At 38.7% G+C, this 22,868-nt stretch overlaps 1 protein-coding gene across 1 annotated transcript in view; it reads right to left on the bottom strand.

Annotated features, from left to right (window-relative positions):
- The window catches only part of LOC107693459 (reversion-inducing cysteine-rich protein with Kazal motifs-like), a 58,797-nt gene that overhangs the window by 28,519 nt on the left and 7,410 nt on the right, over window positions 1-22,868 (bottom strand). The window contains exon 2 of the mRNA XM_016492865.1: window positions 2,511-2,572. Within this exon, the coding sequence (XP_016348351.1) occupies window positions 2,511-2,572 (62 nt within the window). The remainder of the gene's footprint in view (window positions 1-2,510; window positions 2,573-22,868) is intronic.

The following is a 22,868-nucleotide window of genomic DNA, read 5'->3' as shown; positions in this document are numbered from 1 at the left end:
TATATATAATTAAAATTCAATTCAAATGTAATTTAACCAAATGACAAATATAGCATTTATATGAAAGATAAGCATAAGTAAATAGTTAGGTAATAGTTCTGGTGGATGTTAACGGTGAGCTGGGTGCATTATAAAGAGCTGTGCCATCAAAGCAAAGCAGGGCCGGAGAAACCAGACGGCAGTCCATTTGGAAAAGTTCTGCTGGTTTCTTTCTTCAGCTTTTTGTTCGGAGGCTCAATCAATGGCGGGGAGATCTTCTGAAGCAGCGGGGCCCCTCCTCAAAGGGCCGAGGGCCTCGTCTCTTCAAAGCCTCAGCCGTCCATTAGGATGAATCGGGCCGGGTCTGTTCCTGCACAGCGCCGCTAACAAGCCGCCGTTATTCTCTCCGGCTGATCTGCTATTTTATAGATCCGTCTGCATCTGATGGGCTTCTAGCTCTCCATCTGTCTCTCTCTGACGCTCGGCCCGACTGCAGCAGCAGGCTTCACTGCACTGAATGGGGCAGTGTTTCTGAGCGGTCAGCGCTATAACTGACCCGTCTGAACTTCATAAAGAGCTGTTCTTCATGCTCTAAAGACACACGTGAATCTGTGAAAGTCACATTCGCTAAGCATGGGAGCGAGAAACAAACACGCCGCAGAGAGGGAAACTCTTGTTTATATACATATATATATATATATATATATTAGGGCTGTCAGTCGATTAAACTTTTTTATCTAGTTAATTACATGATGTGTCAATTAATTAATCTAATTAATCGCAAACTCCATTTGGCTGTAAAAATACCCCCAAAAGATTATTTAAAGCTATTTTTTGTGTTAAATGAGAAAGTATTAAGTAGACATTACAAATAGTAGCTTTAGAAAGAAATGTTTTATTTAATTCAACATAAAATGTATTACACGTTTAGGCAACAATGGGCTAACATAAACTATGGAACATAAAAGAAGATAATTTGAGAAACATCTCAGTTTTTTTTTTTCCCGTTCATGCAATGGTAACCAAAACAGCTTTGTTACCAACAGTCTTCAAAATACCTTCTTTTATGTTCCACAAAAGAAAGTAAGTCATTCAGGTTTGAGTAAATTATGACAATTTTTTAATGAAATGATACTCTAAATAAGGAACCAAAACTGCCAGCAGGTGGCGGTAAGTGTCTTTATGAGTTATTGATTCACTCGATTCGTTCAAACGGCTGATTAATTCAGGAATGAAGTAAACGGCTCTCTTTGTGAATGGGCGTTTGAGTCATTGATTCACTCGATTCGTACAAAACGCGGATTCGTTCACAAACTAAACACGCTGTGTTACTCGGAGACGCACACCAATTCTGCTGTGGCTTTATAGGTAATATTTTAGTTGGCAAAACCAAAAACAGACAATATTGTGTTTAAAATATGACACAATATCAACTTCAATATTTACTGAATTGTTGTATAAAATCTCATTCGGGACAAACAGCACTCTTGTGATACTGCTCTCGCTGCTGGTGTGATATCGCTTATCATGTGATATAAATATGACGAAAACTCATACAGGGGCACAATATCTTGAATTTTTGGCCATAACTGGATTTATAGAGTTGTTGCCCTGCATCATATCAAAGTCCCTTTCTATAGTCTTTGATCATATTTGTCAACAGTCAACTGCATGAAATACTGTATAAGATGATGCCTGGGGGCGGGGCCAGTGCGTTAACTGCGTTTAAATATTTGAATCGTGTTATTTTTCATAACTAATTAAGTTAACGCGTTAAACTGACAGCCCTAATATATATATATATATATATATATATATATAAAGAAAAAAAAACTTCAAATAGGTCTAAAAGCCATCAATTCCAAACCTGGGAAAACTAATGGACAGATGAATAATAGTAATAATTTTAGCTATTTTAGATGTTTTCCAATAATGCAATACAAAAAATACAATTCTGTAAAAAGGAATTATTACTAACTTCTAAAAAACATGTTTTGTATGTCTATGAAATGCTTTCTTCATCCGTAGGTTTTATCGTCTTTGAATTGTCTTGATTTGGCTGTGATTGATTGCAAATCATTTAATTAAATAAGCAGTATATCATGTAATTGTAACGTTTGGTTTAGTTTCAGTGTTTGTCTTCAAAGACGTTTCGTTTGTATTTCCTTTCTTCTAGTCACTAGTCACTTCTGTTCTCACTGATCATGTTGTTCAGCTGTGTGGTGTTTATGGCTCATATAGACACAGACTAATGAGAACTAAACAAGTGAACAACATCATCAGTTACTATGAAAACAAACTAGTGACTATAGAAGAAAGGAAACTGGTGGAAAACAAGGAAATACAAACTAAAAGTCTTTGGAAGCAAACATTGAAACTAAACCGTTTTGATACAGTATCAAATTAAATGACACTTTTTTTATTGATTGGCAGTCCTGTAATTAGCACAGACATTCACAAAGAGTGCAGAGATAATGTAATGTAATGTAATATGAGAAGCAGCTCTGGGAGAAAGGATGTTTTTGCTTCACCTGTTCACAGGCTCCTCGACACTGAGGAAAGAGCTCTGCAGCATGATGGCAGCAGGACGGATCTGGAAACACAGAGAAGCAGAGAGAGAGTTCAGTCCATCTGATCGCCAGATTTCACTCTACACTTTGAATTCACCCAGAAACAGTCAGACTGAGTATCTTGAAAAGGGCAGCTGCAGTAAATCAGGATGGGTCTCTATATATGGAGACTAACTATGGAGTACTTGATACTCACCGCTACACTAATTAGTGCTTACATTCAACAAACACTGCTAATGCAAATCGAATGTATTTTGAGTTATGAATTGCATTGTGTTGTGTTTTAAGGTTATAGGATCAATGAAAGAAAATCACCATTAAATTGATCAGAAGTGACAGTAAAGACATGTATACTGTTACAAAAAAGTTCTATTTCAAATAAATGATGCTCTCTTGAACTTTCTGTTCATCTGTGAATCCTGAAAAATAACATGTATCACCGTTTCCACTAAAATATTGTGTAGCACAACTGTTTTCAACATTGATAATAATCAGAAATATTCCTCGAGCAGCAAATCAGCATATTAGAATGATTTCTGAAGATCATGTGACACTGAAGACTGGAGTAATGATGCTGAAAATACAGCTGCGCATCACAGAAATACATTACAGTTTAACAGATATTCATAGAATTATTGTATGGTTTTGTAGATTTGGTGTGTGCTTCTGCTGCTTGAGTGTCAGCTTTCAGAAACTGTGTCTCAAGTAAAAGTTTTGTGTGCAAGCAGATGAAAAAAAACTGTAAATATCAGCATAACAAGAAATATTTTTTATATTTTAGTGACACTGAAGACTGGAGTAATGATGCTGAAAATACAGCTGCGCATCACAGAAATACATTACAGTTTAACAGATATTCATAGAATTATTGTATGGTTTTGTAGATTTGGTGTGTGCTTCTGCTGCTTGAGTGTCAGCTTTCAGAAACTGTGTCTCAAGTAAAAGTTTTGTGTGCAAGCAGATGAAAAAAACTGTAAATATCAGCATAACAAGAAATATTTTTTATATTTTCAAAAATGTGGTCCCTTGAAAACATCTTTGTTGACAAATCACTGCAAAGCTGCGTTAACACTACTGCCATCGTGTGTTTGTAGACGTGATCCTCGGAGCGTCAGGCGGAGGAATCCCAGAGACATCCAGCAGAAGATCCAGCAGAATCAGACACACCTGAGAATGAGAGCAGATCTGTGACTGTGAGCTCTCGCAGAGCTGGAGAAAAACATATTCTCATCTGTGCATGCTCCTCCGGAAAAAGTCATCATTATCAGAATGAAGTGCTTTCATCTCAGCCGTCCTCCATTTGCGTCTCATCCAGACCCGTTCCTTTCATCAGCGTGATTTGATCTGTTTCTTCTGCATCTCTGCCTCTTCTCTGCTAAGTGCTCTTCTTCAGTTGGAGGAGGTTCTGGATGAGCTCTGCTTTCCGTCTCAGAGCGTCTGGCTTTAAATGAAGTGAGACACACCAGCCTTTCCTTTCATCCCACCGGTGAAGAGGACGCGATGGCTAATCGAGACGCCGCCGCTGCTTTTTAATGCGATGGATGTGCAGTAAATCTGGCGCTTGTGCTGCTGTTGTTCTTCTGAGGTTGAGGAATTGACCTCCATTGTCTCAGAAGTAAAGCCACTAAATGAAAGCAGTCGCTCCTCTGATGGCTTGCATGGCATTCGTGATGAAGTTCTAAAGCGGCTATAAACATACGCTCACAGTGCGAGTAAAAGCAAGGCCTGCTAAAGCGAAGCACAGCCGAACGTTTGCTGCCGTGAAGTCAGAGCTGTGCAAAGGTTCATTTAAAAGCTGTTTTACGTGCTTGAAGTTTTGAAGATTTACTGCACATCTTCTGTTATTCTAGCATGAATCACAATGGAGCTGTTTGAAGCCGGTGAGGCTGAAGATAGAAGGAATGGATTGTGTTGGGAGGGCTATATTTCTCCAAAGAAAAGGAAAGGAGACAGGATTGGAGTCTTTTGTGATGCTGTCTTCAGGAGCTTCGGCTCGATCCACAGGCCGAGAGCTCAGCGTTTGTGATTACTGTTTACAGCTCACAGCAAGTACAAATGAATCATTCCTACACATGATAATTTAATAACATTTTTCAGCTATTTTCAATCAGGAATTATTATTTTAACAATATCCATTATTTATGTATTTTTTTGTAATCACATGAATCTTTACAGCCTGAACTAACACTGCCTTATCATAAAAGGTCAAATGATGTAGTCTCACAATTATCTGAGACTTATCAACCTTTATTAAGATGTAATAATAAAAATATAATAATTAAAAATAATAACAATCATAATATTAATAACATACCTGCTTTACTTCTTATGAATTATTATAAATAATAATAATAATAATACGATCATGCATACGTTTTTGTTTTGTTTTTTTCTTAAAAATGAATTGTTATATTAATTATGTTAATTGTTACTGTTGTATAACCATGACATTTTTGATTTTGGGGACACAAAAAATTATAAATAAATTTTCTATAATTTCAATTAATTTAAATTTCTAAATTGAAAACATGCTTATGATTGAAGAGGGGTCAAGGTATGCATGAATTGCATTTAGATAGAACAAAAATGAGCATCATATGACCATTTAGCCAAGCTCGGATCCCTGGGAACCAGACCTCTATCCAGCATTAGGGGGTAACATGTGCTAGTATTTTGAGCTCTGCCGCTACTGTGTGCCTGTTTTTCTGAAGAATAGTAATAATGCCACCCACAAGCCACATCAAAGGAATTCCCCTCTTCCAACCCATCTTCCCCTCGCTGTCTCTCTCCCTTCCTCAACGCTCCTGAGCATCCACTTCACCCTCCAAACCCGCTGTTTCCCCGAGTACTTCAGCTCAGCGTTCTCAGCAGCGGGGACAGGCTCCCCGGGGAGTGAGGGAGAACGGGTAAAGGCTGTTTGTCAAAGTGCACATTTGATGTCCAGAGACGCCGGGATCTCTGGCAGGAATTGAAGACCACTTGAAAGGGAGGCAGTTTGACGAAGGTGATCAAACAGCAATGAGAAGCAGACCAGAGCACGAGGAGGGGGTTACAATATACGGCCCCGAGACCCCGGACCCCAGACCGCTTCCTAAGACACCCATGAGGATCCCATCAAAGTTCAAAGCCTCGGTTAGAGCGCCTACATACACAACTGGAACGGATAAACCCTACGCTAACCTGCCGCTAACCAGTCCTGCAGCACATGGTGCTGGAAACACAAGGCTGACGGTTCGATTCCGAGAAAATGCAGGAACTGATAAATGTACACCTTGATCGAGCCTCTTTATTGAGTAATGATTGAGGCAACCAATCATGTTCTTCTGTGTTAGTCCATACAATGATGACGGACAGTGAAGGGTCTATGACTTATGAGTTTCACAGTAGAGAAAAAGCAGATGCACTTTTTCAATACAGAGAGGAGGACCGCCAGTGTTAGAGGTAATGCATTACAAGTTATGTAATCAGATTACTTATTCAAGTAACTTGGAAAATAACACATTACTTTTAAATTTAAATATCTGAGGTACTTTTTCAAATAAGCAACGCAAGTTAGTTTTTCCCATGCATTCTGTATTTAGAGTAATCAGTAGTAAGTGCAGAGACAGAGGCATTTCCTTCAGCCTGAGGATTGTTCATTTCACTTTTGGTTTGAAAGGACCTTTACAGTCACCAAAAATAGAAAATGTTGTTATTAAAAATAAAAACAAATAAGCCAGCCCAGCCCAGCCCAGGTGACAAAAAGTAATGCAAAAGTAACGTAATGCATTACTTTCCATGAAAAGTAACACAATTAGTTACTTTTTTTATGGAGTAACACAACATTGTAATGCATTACTTTTAAAGCGGTCATGAACTGAGAAATCAAATTTCCCTTGATCTTTTGACATATAACAGGTCAATGCACTATAAAAACATCCTGTAAGTTTCAAAACTCAAAACTTTCTCATTAGTTTACAAACAGCTTTTATTGAAACCAAGCTCAGAAAACAACTCGCTTTGGAATGTGCCACTTTATGACGTAATAGTGAGGCGAAAGCCCGCCTCTGCAGGAGAAGATCAACGCCTGCTTCTACATCGCTGCCTGTTTAGCCCCGCCCACCTATTCTACATCGCTGCCCGTTTAGCCCCGCCCACCGATTCTACGTCGCTGCCCGTTTAGCCCCGCCCACCGATTCTACATCGCTGCCCGTTTAGCCCCGCTCACTGATATGCGCTTGTAGGAGGAGAGGAAATACTAGAGACACAAACACAGGATTACTCAATCAACAGAAGCATACAGATGATGTTACAATATTACAAGACACTGTGTGTAAACATTCACAAAGCGCTCCAGACCGCATCAGTGAAACACTGTTTGTTTGCTTGCTTTACTACGGATTCATTTTTAAACAAGACAGTATAATGCAGGCTTTTCAGGGAGACTGAAAGTAAAAGATGATGCAGTGCTGAGTCTGACTAGAGCGAATCCATCATCGTTGAGTAAATGTTTTTACCACTATTGCATTTTCTGTTCCAGACCGTTTGATATATACTGAGTATTTATATGGTTTTAACCCAGATGGCCCATGTTTTTTTCAGAGTACGTCACAGCAGCATCCATCTGTCATTATAACAAGTAAAACTGCAAAACTGTTGGCCAATCACAGCAGTGGGCGTTTACTTGCGAGTCTTGAATGCACCCCTCCTATGAAAACAGACCATTCTGAGAGAGGCTCAAAACAGGATAGAAAATAGCCTATTACGTCTAAATTGTTTTTTTTAATGTGTGTAAAAAAAAAAAAAATAATAATTTTAAATCACACTAACATTATAAGTGAACCTTAGAGAACATTATAAAATCATTAAAAAATGCAGTTGATGACCTCTTTTAAAAGTAACTTTCCCAAACACTGATGACCATCATTCCTCCAGCAAGAAAAAGCCACTAGAATTCCTTCACAGAGCGCCTGGTCAAAGTGCATCCCCTTTAACAATAACAGGGGGAAAATAGGTTGAAAATGCCACCGTTGTCACCAGCAGAGCTCTTATTAAAGGGATGGGATGAACTAGCGTTCTGGAAGCCATCTCATTATTTTCTCAAACTCTGGTTAACCAGAATAAGATTGGTTTTGCTGAGCTTGGCGTCAATTATATGCTGAGATTCTAGCAAACGGTCAATGAATATTATACCGCTTGACCACATTATGACAGCAATATCCATTACCATAATATAGTCATGTGTGAAAACAGATCTTCTGTTATGTTGTTTCTCAAATTTAGATTACAGCTTAGTTGACTCATTGGGTTATGTTGGCTTTAAGGTTTCAAAAACTTTTATAGCATGTAAGATGTTAGGTTATTTTCCTCAAACCTTCAAAATTAAAAAAAAACTTTAAAAATTTATTTTAAAAAAGTACATAGAATTTTCAAAGTAAAAATATTACAAAATATCATGAAAGTTATTCATTCATAACATTAAGGTTTTGAGGAATTGCACTACTTGACATTACAATTGATATGACCTATTGTTAAGAAAGCATTTTATGACGCACTGAGGTGAATCAGATCAGGCATAATTTAAGGCATCTTGAGTTAAGGCTGCTCTGTGCCTGCTCAATATTCTGTGTAAAGCCTGACTAAATTATGCCAGCTCTGACCCAGTATTAAAGGGCACCTATTGTGCAAAATTCATATATGTAGGATGACAGGAATGAGTGTTTCCATCACAAGCCTGCATAAAACAGTATAAAATCTCAAAGACAACATACACGATGACCTGAAGGCTATGTGTGTTCATTCAAAGAAAGGTTTTCCTATGGATTAATTAGTAGAAAAGTCCATTTCTACTGTGCAATGTGCCTCTTGCTATGGAACATGCAGTGATTTTCCCTACTCACATTCCATCAGGTCGTAAATGGCTCTGGTCTTAGCAAAGGTGTCGGGGTTGCCATGGTAACCAGTGGCCTGTGGTCATTTGCAGACATCCTGGCGCCCAGTCTATTGGGTGAGGGGTCTGTGACGACTTGTTAATCTAATGAATAACTGATTTGTTAAATCAAATGAAAAATTGTGTTTTTGATTGGTCCAGACGCTACATCACCTTTACATCTTGTTTGAACATAAATGTGTGTTGGCTTGGCAGTGTGTGTACACAACCACCCTACAATGATAAAAATCCACCCACTCCTTTTTTAAAATCCCCATAAATCATAAGCAGTCTCAGAACAAGCCATTAGCAGAATCTGTAAAAACAAAACATGACGTCTCGTTTACAAGCCCCACCCACAACTGTTGACGGACACTGCCGTATTAGTATAGACCCCGCCCTGAACGAGCTGCACACAACCTGCCACGTTTATCTTCACGCTAGAGCATGTAAAAACAGCATTCAAGTAAGAAATGTCATCTTATTAGAGCTATAGATGTTATTCAGTCCAGAGCAATGAGTGATTTTTATTTTGTTTGGCTCATATTAACAGCAGTATAGGTACTGTATATTACACTGCTGTCACAGATCTAAAATAAACATGCGGTTTACCTTCACAGACATAACCCACTGTGTTTTTGTGGGTTATGTCATAACCCACAGCCGCTTTCGGTGATGAGTGTTACCTGTATGCACCAAGGGTCTGAGAGTAACGCAATTTCAATTCTCTGTGTGTATGTGCTGTACATGTGGAAGCATTGACAATAAAGCAGACTTGACTTGACTTGACTTTTTGTAACTCGTGTGTTTTTAACAAACTCGTGTGTATTTGACAGTTTAAGCGCAATAAGACATGAAAGAGAACTTAGTTTAGTACTCACATGACGTGTGACAGCCGCTTTCGGTGCGCTCAGAAAAGCCTATATCAGAGGTTTAAACTGATATGGCTTTAAAACGCATGATTTCAGCGTGATAGACATGATAATCAAAACCAAACAGATGTTTTTTGGCAGAGTTCCTGAGGTATGAGCTGTGAAGGCACAGCTCTATTCTGGTAAAGGGGGCGGGGAGCCGCAGCTCATTTGCATTTAAAGAGACATGCACAAAAACAGCCTGTTTCTGCTTCCACTCAAAATAGGCATCTTCAAAATGATATAATAAATGATCTGTGGGGTATTTTGAGCTGAAACTTCACAGACACATTCTGGGGACACCAGAGACTTATATTACATATTGTAAAAAGGGGCATAATAGGTCTAATTGTAATTTAGATGGGCTGTGTACATGCATTTATGCCACCATTGAGCAGCATTAAACAGTCTGTGTGAAGACACCTACATGCCACATCAGAAGTGCTTCTGTGCTATCTTTGCACTGTAAAGTTACCATTACACAGCAACTGCAACTTCATACAGTACTTTGAAACTATGGGCTGAGGTGAATAGTTTAGTATGACTTTCATGCTGCATTGCATCTGTATAAAGAATTATTAAAAAGAAGGCACAGATGCCTTCAGAACAGCTTTCCTTGAGTTTCTGAAGATGCTGTTATTTAAGAGTGTGATGTAAGATTGGTGAAGCTGTTCTCAGATCAGCATAAAAGGGCATCTATCAGTCTGTATACGGTGGTTAAAAAGAAGGGAAGCAGAGCAATTTGTGGCCGTCGCCGGGGTCCCATAACGAGCTGGGATGTTAATGACACAATTGAAGGTGCAGTGGAGCATTCAGTCCGGGTTACATCCGCTCTCTGTTCGTCTGAACCGACCGAAGACTAAACAAATTACTGCTGCTGTGGAAACTGATAAAAGCCATGGACACTGCTGGAGCGAGTGAGTCACTGAAGAGCAGCAGAACGCAAACGCTGCGTCTGACGCTCATCGAGTCACTTCAGAGCTGTACATTATACGAGGCAGGATCAATTGTGCATCGAACCGAACGCTTTCTCACGGCGAGAGCTGTAATGAGCAATGACAGATACACACAGGCCGGCTCAGATGAGGCCTGCAGGCTGCTAATGAGACGGAGAGGACAAACTCTGTATCTGACCAAACTGACGTGTATACAAGCCCGCTTCCTCTACGGGATAAATCAAATACAAAAGTAATTGTGCTTTTATGTCACAATTCTGACTTTTATTCTTGCAATTCAGAAAAAGTCAGAAATGCAGAATATAAACTGAGAATTAAGAGATATAAACATGTAATTCTCTCTTTTAGTGGTGAAAAAAAAAAACAATTTCAACAAATAAACTCAGAATTCTGATTTTTTTTCCCCCTCGCAATTGTTTAAATCTCAAAAAGTCAGAATTGCAAACTGTCCATTCAAAAATCAAATAATATCAATCTTATCAAATCAAATATCAAATATCAAATCAGAATTAAGAGATATAAATGTGCATTTCTGACTTTTTTTCTATAGTGTAAAAAATACAGAATTGTGAGATATAAACAATTTTTTTCTCTGAATTCTGAGTTTATATAGCAATTCTGTTTTCTCTGTGGGTTATTGTTTGTTTGTTTGGTTTTTCCAGTCATGGAATACAAAATAAAAAAAATAAATAAAAAAAAGGTAATTGCAACATTTTCTCTCACAATTCTGACATTTCTTCTTAGAATTGCACAATTCGACTTTATGTCTTGCAATTCCTGTCAGAATTGTGAAATAGTCAAAATGACATTTTGTTGTTGTTGTTGTGGAAGATGTTCTCAAGAGTGGCTGTTTCTGTGGCCATTCTCACTTCAGAGTCTGTTATGCAATTACTTCAACAATGCCTATTGTTACAAATCACTGGTGTGAACATCCAGATGAAGTCAGAGACCAGCAGCAAAGAGGCCAAAATCTGCATCACACAGAGCAGGAGCAGAAGGAGAGTCCTGGACAAGCTGGAAAAACCAACAGTGAACCGGAGCAACAAAAGGCTGAGCGACAGAGGCGGTGCGGGCGAATGCTAATCCTGTCACGCTGTAAAGAAGCATGCGCCGACACACAGAGACACACAATAGAGCGGCGCACAGCTCACACACACTCCAGTACAGCACACTCGCCGAGATACACGGCCTCCAGCAGAGCGCTTAACACTTTATCCAGCGCTTCACGCTCAGTCTGACCAAAGGAGCTGTTAATGTGCTTCCTTTAAAGAATTGTGTATCAGCCAACCACTATTTCAAATAAATGCTGTTCTTTTGAACTTTCTATTCATCTGTGAATCCTGAAAAATAAAATGCATCACAGTTTCCACAAAAATATTGTGCAGCACAACTGTTTTCAACATTGATAATAATCAGAAATGTTTGTTGAGCAGCAAATCAGCATATTAGAATGATTTCTGAAGATCATGTGACACTGAAGACTGGAGTAATGATGCTGAAAATACAGCTGCGCATCACAGAAATACATTACAGTTTAACAGATATTCAGAGAAAACTGCTGTTTTACATTACAATTTCTTTCAAACATGAAAATTATGGCAAGGCAGAATTCATTTAGATTGGAAAGTGTCATGTGGTGCAACTCCCCAAAAACATAATGATATATAAATTATTTCACGATATTAATAAAAAAAAATACAATTTACATTGAAACATTTACATTACGTTTTACTTAATAGCTACACCACATTACATTAAATATAAAAAGTTTGGCAAAACCATATGAAACCAACTTAAATGACACACAGCAGATTTCTTGCCACGTGTGTTTTAAACTAGATCTCGAAGATGTTTTTATGGCTGTGTGCACTCTTATTTGTCACAGAGCCAAACATGAAAATATCCCGTGGCATATTAGTGGCCAAACCAAAACTGCTCCTCCACAAAGAGTCTTCCTCTTTCTAAAATCAGCATGATTTCAGACACCAGCCACCATGTCCAAACACACACACACACAGACACACACACAGACACACTTTAAAGATCCCTACGCCACACATGCTGTGATGCCCACATGGCGGGCGGTTATTAATCAGGTCCTCCTGGCGCGTGCCGTCTTCATCATGAATGGGACATCTGCCGCAGCAGAGCCGGTGTTCCTCGCGGAGCTGCAGTTGGCACGCAGTTATAGAGACACTTCCTCAGATCGACTCACTACAGAAGATCTGACGCGCTGACAGATAACCCTGATCAACACAGAGCCAGCAACAACAGGACAATATCCATTAGGATTCCCTTCACACATTATAGGACTGATCAGAGGGATTAAAAATTACAAAATGCATCAAATATTAAAATATTTAATTGAAAAAATATATATATAACTTCAAAAATTTTACTTCAACTTCAAGATGAAGTTCCTTTAGTTTCCTCCAAGACAATGTTAGTGTGTTGTAAGTTGCTTTGAAAAAATAGGATCTAATTAGCAATTAGTAAATCATTTGCATATTGTAGGTAGTTCTACACTATCATTTAATTTGCTGCTCAAGAAACATTTCTGACTATTATCAATGCTGGAAACAGTTGTGCTGCACAATATTTTTGTGGAAACTGTGATACATTTTATTTTTCAGGATTCACAGATGAACAGAAAGTTCAAAAGAACAGCATTTATTTGAAATAGAAATCTTTTGTAACATTATGAATGTCTTTACTGTCACTTTTGATCAATTTAATGCATCCTTGATGAATAAAAGCATTAATTTCTTTTTTTTTTCTTTTTTTTTTTTTTAATTCTGACCCCAAACTTTGAACGGTATAAAAGTTATAAGATGCCTTCCATTCATTATTATTTTATGTATGTTTTATTTCAAATAAATAAATAAATGTAAATTTCCAAAACTCACAAAAACTGTGCATTTCTGCTGAAATAAAGTCTTTCACTGAAGGCCTTAAAGTAAAGACTCAAAATGATTCATGTTGAAAATATGGAATGTATGTGGTTGAGCGAGTGAATTATTAATTTCTCTTCCATTTCCAAAGAGCTTGTGAACAGAGCCTCCCTTCACTCGTATGGAGACTCGTATAAACGGCACATTAGCAATGCGATGTGATGCTGTCCTTGGGCCGCGTTCAAGTAGCATCACTGAAATCCCACTGGACAAATGTTATGAGCTTATATTAAATTATGTAACCACAACATTTGGGCTTCCATTGCATTCAACAGCTCAGCGGTTCAGTGTGATGAGATCCACCACACGAGCTCATGATCCGATTCACAGCGAACGAACGCATGAGAAACACACTCAGTCTGCAGACATCCACCTGGCCTTCCTTCAAAACATCAGACATCCAGGGCTGCCTTTCCCAACAGCACCTATGGTCACAATTTCCATCGTTACCAATAGAGTTCAGTGGAACTAACGACCATAGTTAGTTAACGATGCACCCCAGAGCTCTTTGGGCACAGACTTTTAAAGACTGAAAAACTGAATACAAGTCACTTTGGATAAATGCCTCCACAGAAATATACAAATGTACATTAAAAATAGAAATGAGAATGAGAAATAATTCAACGGCTCCTGTTCCACTAATGACTCTTTGAGAACTTTTCATGAAAAAAAAATATTTGGAAATCATGAGACAATTTTAATAATCAATCAAACAATTCTTGGAAAAGGTGGGTTAACGTAGATTTGAATAGATTTCTTTTAGAGGTGGCATAAATACAATCAAATAACTGGCTTATATATTAAGCATCTGTACTAAACAAACAAAACGTGGTAACATTTGATTCATTATCACTTATAAAATACTACTGACAAATGTTTGATTCACTAAAAAGAACTCATTAAAGTTGTTTGTTTTGTAATCAACATGCTTCAGCTCTATGTGTTCAATTCATGTAAAAGAATCAAATCTTTAGAGTCATTAATTGAACTACACTGGTTGTACTCTGTGTATTTGATTCACTAAAAAGAACCAAGTAGTTAGATCGATCTGATCCACTGAACACAACCAACTCAATGGAGTCATTCTTCTTATAATAGAATTACACTTGTTGCATTCTTTGAGTTTGATTCACTAAACAGAACCGATACATTAGATCCATTTGTTTGGGAATCAAACTACACGGAGTTGTTCGTTTTGTAATCAAACTATACTGGTTGAGCTCTATGTGACTGATTGACTCAAAAGAACCAAATCTTTAGAGTCATTAGTTGTGTAACTAAAAACACACTGGTCAGACTATAGATTTGATTCACTCATTTGATTCACCAGTCATCACTGAACTACACTGGTCACACATTATGTCTTTGATTCACTATTCAAACTATACTGGTGGTGCTCTGTGTTTGATTCACTTAAAAGAACCAAATCTTTAGTCTCATTAGTTCTGTAATCGAAATACACTGGGTCTATTTCACACTGCAGATTCAGATGAATGCTGTCAGCACTGAATAAGTATTGCAGCCTGAGTATTTTAGTACAATATTCAGTCTACAATGCACCATAATGGAACCACGCATCACAAACACTTCTATTACAAATATCACTTCACCTTATGAGTAAAATCCTGAAAAACCACAGTGTTTGTGCAGTTTGACTTGCCAGCTTTCTCATCGCACAGAGCAAACGCTCCACACAGCTCATCTCAAACACACCAAGCACAGGGTTCGGCTTCAGACGGAGACGAGCGCGAGGATGTTTACTCATCACCCAAACCGCAAACGAAAGCCCTGAACTCTCCCAGTTTGCTGCAGCACGGAGGGATTTCTGAGGCGAACCGAAAACACTTCCTGGAGGAGCTTCTTTGTTTTCTTTCACAGCCGAAGTTTGAGCAAACCTCCGTGTCTGTCCAGTGAAGACATCCGTCTCAAGAGCACTTTTGCTTCCCTTGTGTCACCCTTTGCCCCGTCTTTACAATTTAAGAGCTCGTAGCTGTACAGTGTTGAATGGCGGCTGATTCGGCTGTTTTTCTGCATTCCTGCGAGTCAGGCTCAGACAGAATAATGCCCGCGGGTCAAAGGTCACTTCCTGTGCGTTAATAACCCAGCAGTCTGACATCAACAACAGACTGACCAAGAGGGAAAACAGGAGGATGAAATGTACAGCTGATATGAAGATCTAATACGATTGCAAAGCCAAAGCTAAAGAGCGTCCTGAGCAAGTATTTGTCAGGCGTGTGACTTTCTCTCGAGTGATCCGTCTGTTAAAGAACGCTCAGAATCACTTCCAGAAACCACCGCATTGTATAACGCACAAAACAACGCCAAAAGGATCACAGGTTTGTCAAGAAGAACGTTTGACGATGATTGAGCAGCTTGCAATGTCCAGTTTGTGGTTTTTACAGCATGCAACAGTCTCCAAAAACTGGAGACAAAGCCTGAAAAAAAACTATAAAAGCAGAGCTCTGGAAGATAAACAAGCCAAGCAAATGTCAATGACTGATTTGGCAGAAATTAATGGGAATTCTTTCAAGATGCATTAAAAAAAACTGAAAGAAACTGCGGTAAAGATGCTGAAGTATGGAATTAACTAAGCAGCACACACTTCCAAACAACTCAGAGAAATTCCTCTGAACAAATGGTCAGATGCACTTCCATTTGGATCATCTTCACACCATGCTGGGAAATCTGTGGAGTACACGCAAACCAGATATGAAGACATTCATCTTCAGTTTAACATTCATTTTTTTCTCAAATTGTTATGCTGATAACATCACCATTGCTTGCATTCAATTAGAAAAAAAGAACACAACAACAACTAAAAGATTTTAGTTGTAGCCAAACTTCTAAAAAAGGGCCAAAAATGCAAACTTTTCATCTGCTGAAATTGCATTTACAAATGAAAGGGTTCTTTTTATAAATAAAGGTTTTTGATTGAACGTTTAGTAAAGATTTAAAAACACCTGATAAGGTCCTTCATACGCTTCATGAAGACACGTGGGAGTCATCAGTTAAACCGCTCTCTGGAGCGCCACTGACAGATGAATTTACTATAGTATCGCATATATGCAATTGTTCTCCACTGCAATCAGCTTTTCTCCCTGGACTCAGTATTTTCAGCGTGATCTGATGCATACAGTCAGAATATGTTCTGAATGTTCATAATGACATGAAAGTGCCAGATGGCTTTAAAGGACATGAAAGGCATAGCATGAGACCGGCTGTACACATGTCCGGCAGATACACGCATGTCTGCAATCAGAAGCGAAGCACGTGAGCTGGATCGCTCTCAACACACCATCGGCTCTTCAAACCCAATAACAAGACGTCAAACGCAACGGAGAATGGAGCGAGTGCAGTCCACACAGATCCAATGCCTTGACAAAGAACTAAATGAGTCCGTGAGCTGTAATGGCTTGCACATGTTTAGGTGGAGAGGGGTTGGTCTCAGCGGATCATGCAAAACTGTCATGAGAATGAGTCTAAAAACATCCAAACCAAACCTTGTAATGAAAAGAGTCAAAGAAACAGAATGAAAACTGTATGTAGAATCAGTGTTTACTGAGAAATCTGAGTTACTTTTTCAAATAAGTAATGCCAGTTACTTTGTTTCCGCACACAAACACATTCAGTGTTCCTCACAATCAATAAAAACAGTCAAATGCAAACTCAGAATATTATACAAACCTGCAATAATTAAAAATGTTAAATAAGACAAATATCATTTATGTATTTAAATCACATTTTATTAACCAGTGTCTTTGCTACTGACCTTCGATGATCCAAGACTTTCTCTCGAGTGATCCGTCTGTTAAAGAACGCTCAGAATCACTTCCAGAAACCACCGCATTGTATAACGCACAAAACAACGCCAAAAGGATCACAGGTTTGTCAAGAAGAACGTTTGACGATGATTGAGCAGCTTGCAATGTCCAGTTTGTGGTTTTTACAGCATGCAACAGTCTCCAAAAACTGGAGACAAAGCCTGAAAAAAAACTATAAAAGCAGAGCTCTGGAAGATAAACAAGCCAAGCAAATGTCAATGACTGATTTGGCAGAAATTAATGGGAATTCTTTCAAGATGCATTAAAAAAAACTGAAAGAAACTGCGGTAAAGATGCTGAAGTATGGAATTAACTAAGCAGCACACACTTCCAAACAACTCAGAGAAATTCCTCTGAACAAATGGTCAGATGCACTTCCATTTGGATCATCTTCACACCATGCTGGGAAATCTGTGGAGTACACGCAAACCAGATATGAAGACATTCATCTTCAGTTTAACATTCATTTTTTTCTCAAATTGTTATGCTGATAACATCACCATTGCTTGCATTCAATTAGAAAAAAAGAACACAACAACAACTAAAAGATTTTAGTTGTAGCCAAACTTCTAAAAAAGGGCCAAAAATGCAAACTTTTCATCTGCTGAAATTGCATTTACAAATGAAAGGGTTCTTTTTATAAATATAGGTTTTTGATTGAACGTTTAGTAAAGATTTAAAAACACCTGATAAGGTCCTTCATACGCTTCATGAAGACACGTGGGAGTCATCAGTTAAACCGCTCTCTGGAGCGCCACTGACAGATGAATTTACTATAGTATCGCATATATGCAATTGTTCTCCACTGCAATCAGCTTTTCTCCCTGGACTCAGTATTTTCAGCGTGATCTGATGCATACAGTCAGAATATGTTCTGAATGTTCATAATGACATGAAAGTGCCAGATGGCTTTAAAGGACATGAAAGGCATAGCATGAGACCAGCTGTACACATGTCCGGCAGATACACGCATGTCTGCAATCAGAAGCGAAGCACGTGAGCTGGATCGCTCTCAACACACCATCGGCTCTTCAAACCCAATAACAAGACGTCAAACGCAACGGAGAATGGAGCGAGTGCAGTCCACACAGATCCAATGCCTTGACAAAGAACTAAATGAGTCCGTGAGCTGTAATGGCTTGCGGTGGAGAGGGTGGAGAGGGGTTGGTCTCAGCGGATCATGCAAAACTGTCATGAGAATGAGTCTAAAAACAAACCTTGTAAACCTTGTAATGAAAAGAGTCAAAGAAACAGAATGAAAACTGTATGTAGAATCAGTGTTTACTGAGAAATCTGAGTTACTTTTTCAAATAAGTAATGCCAGTTACTTTGTTTCCATGTATTGAGTGACAGCTCTGGTGTTGCCGTGGTGACAGAAATCAGGAGTAATGCAGAGTGTTGTGTGTGAACATGATCTTACTGTAGTTCTAGACTAAATATCAACATGTGTTTACTCATCTCACCTGCACACAAACACATTCAGTGTTCCTCACAATCAATAAAAACAGTCAAATGCAAACTCAGAATATTATACAAACCTGCAATAATTAAAAATGTTAAATAAGACAAATATCATTTATGTATTTAAATCACATTTTATTAACCAGTGTCTTTGCTACTGACCTTCGATGATCCAATTCAACCATACTAAGCAAAAATAACACATTTGTGTTTCATTTTTTGTTATTGCTGAATAGTGTTGAACTTTCTTCTGCTGCGTCATATTCTTCATGTGATTAGTTTGAGCGGCGCCCTCTACTGTACAGACGTGAATTTACACTTCCTTCAGCCTGAGGCGCATTCACTTCACTTCTGGTGTGAAAGGGCTTTTACATTTGTAAAAGAAGAATGTTTTTATATTAAAAACTAACAAGCAAGCCCTGCCCAGATTTAAAAAGTAACTCGAAAGTAATGTAACGCATTACTTTCCATAAAAATGTAACTAAGCAATGTAATTAGTTACTTTTTAGGGAGTAACACAATATTGTAATGCATTACTCTTAAAAGTAACTTTCCCCAACACTGTGTAGAATTCAGAAAAAAACTAAGAACGTGAACCAAAGAACAAGAACCAAACTTCCCTGAAATAGTACTAACAAACACTGTAGCCTTAAGATTGAAGACATTCCTTATTTCTTACTATACGGATGACATTGTTTTTAAGCATGACTTTGATGTTCAGCGATGTCTGCCACCTCAGTTTTTCCTCTTCTTGTCCTGAGCCGTACTTGAGGGAGTCTAAATTGGTTGCAGATGTTTGTGTAAAAAAAGAAAAAAAAAAAAGCTTCAAATAGGTACAATGTGAGCGGCTGCTTGACCTGGACGTGATTGGCTCAAGGCAGCGTTTGGAGGAAACACAGCTTTCTAACTGTGCTGTGAGAGGAGAACTGGCCCGGCCGCGCTGGACAACAGTGAATAAAGCTCAGAAGGTTAACAGACAACTTCTGCATGCTCACCTTATCTAACGCTAAAGCATGCCTTCCGTGTGTGTGGCACACGACTCACAGCAGTTATTTACTGAAGAATCCCAAGCACATGGACACACACACACACACGCCACACACTCGCCACACACTCACACTCACTCACTCACACTCACTCACTCACACACACTCGCCACACACTCGCCACACACTCCAAAGCACTACGGCATCCAGATGTAAGCTTGACTTTGTTTGACAGTAATAGAACATGAAAGAATTGACTAAGTTTTATAAACAACATCAAAACTTTGCCAGGGTGAAATTTTATTTTGTATGTTTAACTCTTTTTGTCAATGCAAAACATCATGGAAACAACATTTGTTGATTCTGACACCTACAACAAATGGCAGCCGTGAACCAAAACAACAAATGTTTCCAACACCTTCATGACGCTTTAACACTCTCATGATTAACATTAACACTACATCACCTCACGTGAACCAGACCAGAAACCAGACCGTGCCTCAGTAATCTCGTATAATTACACATTAACTGTAAAAGCACTTCAGTTCCCAGAATGCATTGTGGTATCAAAAAAATTATGCATTGCATGCATTTGCTGGTTTATTTTCGAAAATTAATTACAATAAAGGATAATATTGCATTTCTAAGTTATGATCAGAGTTAGGAGTCAATCACAATGCAAAACTTGTTTTATTAAAAGTGCTCAATTAAATGAAAGTAAATGTAATCACTAGAATTGTGAAATCAAACTAACCCGATATTTAAACGATTATCCCACGATGCAACACAATACGTTCATTCTTCATAGTAATTTGTTGTTATTATGAAATTACTGTAGCATTTTGTAAATCCCTGGCATTCTACAGTGAGTCATTCTGAAGCCTAATGCGTGTTTATGAATTATAAATGAAGTGGTTATGAAGGGTTACTCTAACAGTAGTCCTGACAGCACACGACTGTATCAGAACTCATTCACACGCGAGCAGACTGCTAGAAAACACATCTTACTCTTAATAATATACATCATATCCGAAGCTATTATTTCTTATCGCCCATATGCCAGTATGAATAACGGATTCATAAGCTGCTACTCAATGAAGTTACGCGAATATAACGGTACAGCCCGACCACAGCCGAGCATGCACATAGAGCATCATGATAGACTCAATCAATGATTTATTATGCATTACCAATCATAACACAAATGATAATTCAATAATTCTGAAAGCCGGATTGAGAATAACGGTGCAGATTCAACAAGTCCAAACTTGCGATTATGCTGTTAAAATGTCGCTATCGGCCATTATTAATAGCAGCTGAGCTTTTACCGCGTATAATGGGTAACAACGATATCTTCCCGGATAAAACCAGCCGATTCCTGACATTAAAACAGCTAGAAGCAGAAGCGGAGAAGTGAAAGAGGACTTACCCTGAGTGTAGACGAGGGCGCAGAAGTTGCAGGAGAGAAGCAAAATGATTATCTCACAACACACGTACATCTTACTGAAATCCTAAAGTGCATGGTGGACTCAGACGCAAACGAGACTCGAGCTCCATGAGAGCATCTGTGCTAGCGGGAGCGCAGGAGAGCACAGGCCGCTCAGGAGACGCGGAGCGCGGCGTGGAGCTCTGAGCATGTGCGCGGAGCTGGAGCTGGAGCTGGAGGAGGGCTGGGGAACTAACGGAGCCATGAGAAAACACCGCACTTATACCGTTATGTGCCCGAGGGTGGGAGAGGGGGACGGACACACGAGCAGGAGAGAGAGAAAACAAGAAAAACAGCCTTACAAAACTTACAAAAAAGATCAGACCTGGATTATTTTGCGCCATTACAGCAGTGTTGGGAAGGTTACTTTGGAAATATAATAGCCTTAGTTACAGATTACAAGTTAGGCTACCCTATTTAAAATGTAATATGGTGTAACTATTTCAATTACTTTATTGAAGTAATGTAACTGATTACTTTTCTGTTTTCAAAGACGTAAAGCAGGCAGGGTTAACCTTGCAGTAGAATTACTGTAATCCTACATCACAGATTAGCCTATCATTCATTTCACTTCAAAGCACAGCCACCACAAAATCAGACTTTAGCACCTCTTTTTACTTTGAGATCGTTCTGAGGTTAATACAGATTTAAAATCATCATAACAATAAGCAGTTTAATAGCTATGATACTGTTTTTGGAATCAAATCTTTGCACAGCTGTGACCGGAAACACGGACATCTAACAGTGCCTTGGAAAAACAGTTCATCTTAAAATTAAAAATAAAGTATATACATAAACCCAAATAGGAAAGTGCACGGTTATTGAATAAGCATGTGTCCCAATGTTACGTATCCAGTCCATGAACTTCCGTCTGCTAGCCATCAGAGGTCACCCTTTCCATTTTCATTGACTCTCGCACTACACACTGTTGCATATCACCCCGGACTACATATCCCATCATTCATTGCACTGATTGCACACAGCTGTTTCATATCACTCACTCACTAGTTAACACTCCATCTCACTCCTGCTAACGGCCGAGTATTGTATGCGCTTATGGCCCGCAGTGATAGCTACTCTACAGAGCCCTCTTTAGCTTCCTAGTCTTGCCTTGTCTGTTTTCTCGGTTTTTGATCTGTGCCTGTTTTCCTCGATTTATCCCTTTAGTCTCGCCCTTGTGATCCTGTTCGCCTATCGTTGACCTACGCTAGCCCTAGGACTATTCTTGTGTCTTGCCCACCATATACCTGTTTGCCACCGTTCGACCCTGCCTGTGTTTCTGGACTCCTCTGATGTTAATAAAGCTTGCATATGGATCCGCACGTCTCACGTCTTGTCAGCCCCGTAACACCTAAACTCCTGAAACATTGGTGTCTCATATTTTAGAGCAGTCAAAGCAATTTATGAAAGAAATCAATTAGATCTGTACTGTATGTGTGTGACAATATTCAGATGTAACCCCCCTTTGTAATCATTAGCATCTTTATAAGTAACTAATTTAATTACACATTTTTTTCTCAGTAACTTTAATTACAATTACATTTATTTTGTAATTAAATTACGTAATTCCACTACATGTAACTATTTACTCCCCAACACTGCATTACAGTTAGAAAAACATCATATTTGCCTAGAGAGAACAATATTACAAAAAGACAAGACTGAGACAGACAGACAGACAGATAGATAGATGATAGACAGATAGATACATAGATAGACAGATAGACGGATAGACGATAGACAGATAGACAGATAGATAGATAGATAGATAGATAGAGATAGAGAGATAGATAGATGATAGACAGACAGACAGACAGACAGACAGATAGATAGATAGAT

The sequence above is a fragment of the Sinocyclocheilus anshuiensis genome, unplaced genomic scaffold (assembly GCF_001515605.1).
Source record: "Sinocyclocheilus anshuiensis isolate Anshui unplaced genomic scaffold, SAMN03320099.WGS_v1.1 scaffold987, whole genome shotgun sequence".
In the NCBI taxonomy this organism is placed as follows: domain Eukaryota; kingdom Metazoa; phylum Chordata; class Actinopteri; order Cypriniformes; family Cyprinidae; genus Sinocyclocheilus; species Sinocyclocheilus anshuiensis.
Note: the sequence above shows the minus strand (reverse complement) of the source record. Positions and strands in the feature narration are given on the sequence as shown.